The 6,287-nt window shown below is 45.7% G+C and overlaps 1 protein-coding gene across 2 annotated transcripts in view; it reads left to right on the top strand.

Annotated features, from left to right (window-relative positions):
* Positions 1-454: 454 nt before the first annotated feature.
* Positions 455-6,287, top strand: part of PLPP1 (phospholipid phosphatase 1) — a 111,676-nt gene continuing 105,843 nt past the window's right edge. For both annotated transcript variants that reach the window (XM_040262539.1, XM_040262538.1), the window contains exon 1: positions 455-1,766. In XM_040262539.1, coding sequence (XP_040118473.1) covers positions 1,709-1,766 — 58 coding nt within the window. In that variant the 5' untranslated portion in view covers positions 455-1,708. The remainder of the gene's footprint in view (positions 1,767-6,287) is intronic.

The following is a 6,287-nucleotide window of genomic DNA, read 5'->3' as shown; positions in this document are numbered from 1 at the left end:
ACCAGGGATTAAACCCAGACCCTGGTCGGTGAGTGTGGAGTCCTAATCACTGGACCGCCAGGAAATTAATTCCCTGTTGATTTATTTTTAAAGCTATTATTTGTAACTCCTCCAAAAGGCAAAACATACTGTCTGCTTCATTATCTTCTCACCTAAGAAAATGGTTGTTGATGTTGGGGAGAGACAGGAAAGAGCAATGTAACCATCACCCTCCTATGAAGTGTTTTCAGGGCTCCCAGGTGTAATCCCTGCCCCTTTTGTGTGCCACCTGTACACTTCTGTGGAGAAAGTCCAAAGCAGTTAAGTACAGTTTTCAATTTGTCTAACGTCTTTGATGAAGATAAGATATGAATGTGGAGGAAAGTTACCAATGGTTAACATCGGTAGAGGGTTTAATCTTTTGGAAAACACTTTCATATTTATTTTTTTCCAGGCTTCATCACTTCTTGACTAGAGCACACAGCAGGGATTATCACCATCCTGATGTTACAGGTTACTTTGCTAGGGTCCTACGGGAACGAGGGGTGAGTGAAATAAACTCATTCTGGTACTTGTTAAAATGGTGAGGTACAGTCGATTTAAAACTATTTCAATAGGGGATCATAACTTGCAGCAGGAGAAAGAAATTGTGCTCAACCTCGAATACAGCAAAGACACCCGGAAATTTATTATAGCCAACAAACAAGAAGAGTGAGGGGATTAGTGGATGAGAAATTAAGACAAAACATTAAGGATAGGGGGATGCTTGCTTAAAGGCAGGTCCGAGGACTTATATACTAACGGACTTTATATAGAAACGAATCTGATCGCATAGACAAGGTAACCAGATACTAAAGGTACAAGGATGACTTAGCAGAATTCACGCTAATACCGGGCTCTGCCCGGCCAGATTCGAAGGCCTCAATGGAGGCCTAGGCGAGTAGAGGGCTGGGAGGAGCCTGACTAAAGTTCGGACAAGGAGAGAGAGACCGTCATTGACAACCCCGTTTCTCTTTATTACCCAATCCCCATGGATGAGGAGAGCTGGCAGGCAACCGGGGTGGGGGTGGGTCCAGTTCTTTCTCCGAAGCAGCAATGACCGGCGGCCAAAGATCAGAAGGCCAGGTTCGGCGACACCAGCAGGATGCGTGTCTGAACGACGTCCCTCGCACTGCACGGGAGGTGCCCACACGCTCCGCCCGTTCGCCCCGCGTCCCACTTGAGGGGCGGGCTCCGCAGGTCGGCACCGGGGGCGCCGATTGGCTGACGCGCCCGAGCCGGAGTTTCCCGGCCCCGCCCCGTCGCCCCTCACTGGCCGCCCCGCCGTCGCCGCCGCGCTCCCTCAGCCCGCGAGGCCGCGCGCAGGCAGGTCCCGCGCTGCCCCGCGGGAGGGGCCTACCGGTCCCCATCCTTAAAGCACGAGTCCGGACGCCCCGCCTGTTGGAGAGGGCGCCTGGCTGTGGACAGCCAACAGCCGGGGCGGGCCAGGGCCGACCGAGGAGGGCCTGAGGCTACGGAGCCGCCGCGACTGGCACACGAGCGTCTCGGCCCGGACCAAGTGGTTGCGGGAGCTGTGAGGGGAGGGGTGGTGGGCGCCATTGCTGCCCGTCAGAACGCCGCTGGGGTCCCCGTCAGCCCTAGCCGCTCTCCCCTGGCTGAGAGGAGCCGTCGCCAGTCCCCGGCCCGGTCTCCTGAATCGGGTGCCTCCTCTGCCATCCGTGCGGAGACCATGTTTGACAAGACGCGGCTGCCGTACGTGGCCCTCGATGTGCTCTGCGTGTTGCTGGGTACGTAACGCGCCGCCGGCCCGAGGGGCGTGTGCGCGCGAGCCCGGGGTGGGGTGCATCGGTGGGGTGCGGGCGTGTGTCCGCCGGGAGGTGACTCGCCGGGAGTCGCGGACGGGCGTGGGGGGGTGTGTGCCTGACGCGCGAGCCTTGCCCGGCCAGACGCTGGGGGCGGCTTCCGCAGCCCGGGGACCCCGCTTCGCAGCCCGCATCCCCGCGTGGCCGCTGCTGTCAGTCTGCCTTTCTGTTGCCCGCCGGTGCGCTGAGCCCACCCTGCTTGGATGCTGTTCACGCCTCTGCGCTCCATCCCTTGCTGTCCTTTCCTCTGTTTCCCGTTTCACTGCCAGCAGAGAGGGTGGGCCCCTCCCCTCGCTGATGTAGGGAAGCCTGGTGGTCGCGGGCTCATCAGGTTTGGTGACAAGACCGGAGGGTTTCGATGCGCTGGGAATTCTCAGTAACTGGCGCCAGCGCCAGGTTTATCTTCCTTGTGGGAAGCAGTTTTAAGTTTTCGTCTATAAAAGGTTAGAACGCTAATTAGAAGGTGTTACCGGCTTGTAAATTGTCAGGCTGTAAGTGGGTGTGATGATGCCAGGTTTCTGCCTATAGGTTTGAAGAAGCTTGCTTTTGAGGGGGATGGGGTTGGCGTGGTGTGCCCCAGACCTGCTGTTTCCTTCTCTGCACAGACCTCGTCATCGTGTAGGTTTCCATCTCCTGCGAGAGCCCACAAGGAGCACTGGACATTTCTTTGGCTGCAGCGAATTTGGCGTTGTGTTTCTGAAGGAAGAGTTCAGTCGTAGGGCTTCTGGTCTCCAGTTGCTCTTTTCTTTTGACGAAAAACAGTCGAAGTCATCTGGGTAAGGGCTAGGCATTGGAAGGAGAGATTTTCACCGTCTTCATATATATTGTGTAAGGCAGTATCTTTGAACTATTCATATGTTTTGGAAAAAGCTACTTACCAGAAGACCTGCTCGATGTTTGAGTAGTCCTCATGTTTGAGTATCGAAGTAATAGTATCGGCGAGCTCTCAGCGTTGGAGAGCTGTGACTTTAGCATCCTAGACGCAGGTCTGCATAATGGCTTTTCGTTGAGAGGAAACTTCCTCCGCTTTTAATCCAGTATTCATCTCCCCTGCCTCAAACCTGACCGTTTAGGGCTTGTAGTCTTGCCGAAGTTTTATAAATTCTGTTACCTGTTTTTTGAGGAAAAATCTTGCTTATGAAACATCTTTATTGTTTGCCAGGACATTTCCTATATAGCCCCACAGTGAATTTTAGAAATTCCGTTTAGGAAAGGGAGACACGATTTTAGAACACTATTTTTATAAAAACACAAGTGATCCTTTCAGATGTCCGGACATATTCATAATTACATTAATTATATTCAGATTTATTGGCAGTGAAAAGTTCACCTTGGTAAATATGTTATATTTTAAAATGTATTTAAATTTATACTCAGTGTTTGTGGAGGTTTGTTAAATTTCATTTATATTTTAGTGAGGGGAGAGGAAAATGTTCAGTCAGAAGTGATTTTTAAAGTTCTAATATATTGGATATTATCCTATCATTGCCACATACTGTACTGTCAGAATTATATATAAAGTTCCCATTTTTCCTACCTTATGCAGTTACTAATTTATGAAACAAATGGGTTTTCTCTTTGGGCCAAGCACTGAACCAGGATAGATGAAACATAATACTGCTCTCAGGTAGCTCAGTGTTATTAAACACAGAGCCATATGCTAAATGTATGTTTTGTTTGTTTTAAGTCATGTATATTTGAGGAAACTATTTGCAATACAACTTTATAAAATTGTGGGGTTTTGTAGTCTATGTTTTCAACATGCTGCAAGCATCACATAACTGTCCAATAGAATTGAGTAATTTTATTGCTAACTTGGCCTGACAGTTGCAGAATTTATGATGACTGTCAAAAAAGATAAAATTGTTATTTCTGATTTTAAAATCTTTGGTTTTGGGAAAAGCTTGTTTAGGAGGCTTATGCATTGAGTATCAGTATCAGATACCTGATCTATTTGAAAAACATTTTATCTGTTTTTGTATTGCTAGAGTTTTAAAATAATTAAGTGTATTGTCAAGATAAGCTCAGAATTCCCTTTTCCTAAATAGAAAGTGAAATACTGGCTTATTTTAATTTGGTATATAAGATGACATTAGATTTAATAGCATCAATATTCTGTTACAAACAACAGTGAAGGAGAACAGTGATGCTAGAGATACAAAGTATTTTCATGCTGAGTTTTGGGAGATTATATATTTTTATTAAAAAACTCACCTTTCTAGTGGGGTCTGTGAGTCATTTTATTTATTTTTAAACTTTATGGCTGAGCTGCACAGCATGCAGGATCTTAGTTCCCCAACCAGGGATTGAATCTGTACCCCTTGCCGTGGAAGCGCAGAGTCTTAACCACTGGTCTGCCAAAAAGTCCCCTTTAAGGGTCATTTAAAGTTTTATTTTTATTCATCTTACTGACAGCAGGAGGTTGGCAGCCTTTAAAATAGTGGTAGCTCAAAGAGGGTTATCAACTTGGCATTAAGTTTTTTCTTTTTCTTTGGAGAACTACAGGTAAAAGTTGACTATAGCAACAGAAAGGTGATCAAGCAGATCATAAGTACAGGGTTATGTGAAAATGGTTCTTAATTATAATGTGAATATGTTCCAGGTTCTGTTAATGATCACCCAACATCATGCAGTGTATTCATTTAATATGATGATGTTATGTGATTGTGTTACATGGCTACTTTATAATATTACAGAAAGTGATGTCTATTTAAATGATAAACATGCCTGTATGTAAGGGGGCAGGTGTGTGCATGCTTACACACGTGTAAAAGCATTTCTATGCCAAGTCAATATTATCACCACTATGAAACATGATTTTCTCCATATAATACACCCAAATTATTACTTCCTTCAGTGGATCTGGTCTCTTCTTGGAAAAAGAATGAGAATTTTGAGAGATGATGTGTATTTGATTCCTTTCTGAGATGGAGTGTGGTCTTGCTAGCTTTCTCTGGCTCCTTTGATAATGAGTTCTATGATTGTAGAAAAAAGGCCATAAATATCACCTGAGCACACAAGAAAAGCTGCTCTACAGAGAATCATAGTGGGCTGATGTGAAAGCTGTGTTTTGCTCATTGTGTTAAACCATGTCCTAAATAAAACTTAATTGCTGAGAGTCATTTTAGATTTTATGCACTCTGGCATTAGGCTGCCAATGAATTGATTCAGTGCACATTGATTGAAGGCTAACTGTTCCAAGTTCATGTTAGGTGCTAAAGATAAAGATGAATTAGAAAGTCTGTGCCTTCAAGGAGCTTAGGGTCTAATGAGGGAGAAACAAACAGGTTATAATACATCATGATAAATGTAATAATAAAGGTATGGAATAGATGCTCTTTGAGTACAGAAAAAAGAGTTGTGCTATAAACGATCTATCATCGATAAATGGGTTGTCTGTTTTTGTTTAGCAGAGAAGGCAATGGCAACCCACTCCAGTACTCTTGCCTGGAAAATCCCATGGATGGAGGAGCCTGGCAGGCTGCAGTCCATGGGGTTGCTAACAGTCAGACATGACTGAGCAACGTCACTTTCACTTTTCACTTTCATGCATTGGAGAAGGAAATGGCAACCCACTCCAGTGTTCTTGCCTGGAGAATCCCAGGGATGGGGGAGCCTGGTGGGCTGCCATCTGTGGGGTCACACAGAGTTGGACACGACTGAAGTGACTTAGCAGTAGCAGTAGCAATTTTTGTTTAGAGATGCAGAAATGACATATGTTACTCCAGGAGTACTCTTGGAATCTTTTTTTTTTTTCTCTCAGCTCAGTACAGGGCAGTGGGAACCCAAGTAAGTAGCTGTGTGTATGACTTTTTTGCAAGTATCTCGTGATGCCTGGAAGATTTAGGTGGAACTGGCAGAACCTTTTTATGTGCCTGAGTTTTGCTGGGTAGCAGTCATTTGGAATATCTTTTCTGTATTGTGCCTTCTTTGGCTCCTCTAGATCTTTTCTCCACCCTGCGCTATGCTCTGGGAGGCTAGTGCTATGGACTGCAACTAGGCTGTTGCTTTTTGTTTCTGGTTGACTTTGACCAATGGGACAACAGCAGGAGGCCTGGAAGAGCCAGTTTCTTCCTGCTGGATTTGCGTTGCCAGAGCTATTTTGTGTTTTGTGAGTAGGTCACAGCTTCTATTCAGTGGCCCTCTGTGCCAGCCAGCTACAGTTACAGATCTTTATGGGTTTTGGTAACTCTTTACTTGCCCCCTTTAGCCTAGAGATGATAATGGCTTCCTGATGTTGCTGGTACCATTCCCTGCTACTTTCCCTAAATCCTACCTAAACCTTTGAAGATGGTTCCTTCATTAAATTATTTAAATACCTTATTTGGGTGTGCTGTTTTTTTGCCAGGGTGCTACCTGATAATACTCGTGTTATGTCCAAAACAGATCTGAGGTGACTTCCCTTTCTGCACTTGACAGCAATTACACTGGCTCATAAAAGCAGAT

The sequence above is a fragment of the Oryx dammah genome, unplaced genomic scaffold (assembly GCF_014754425.2).
Source record: "Oryx dammah isolate SB20612 unplaced genomic scaffold, SCBI_Odam_1.1 HiC_scaffold_20, whole genome shotgun sequence".
Lineage (NCBI taxonomy): Eukaryota > Metazoa > Chordata > Mammalia > Artiodactyla > Bovidae > Oryx > Oryx dammah.
The sequence above is the reverse complement of the archived record's forward strand: the minus strand, read 5'-3'. Positions and strand labels throughout refer to the sequence as shown.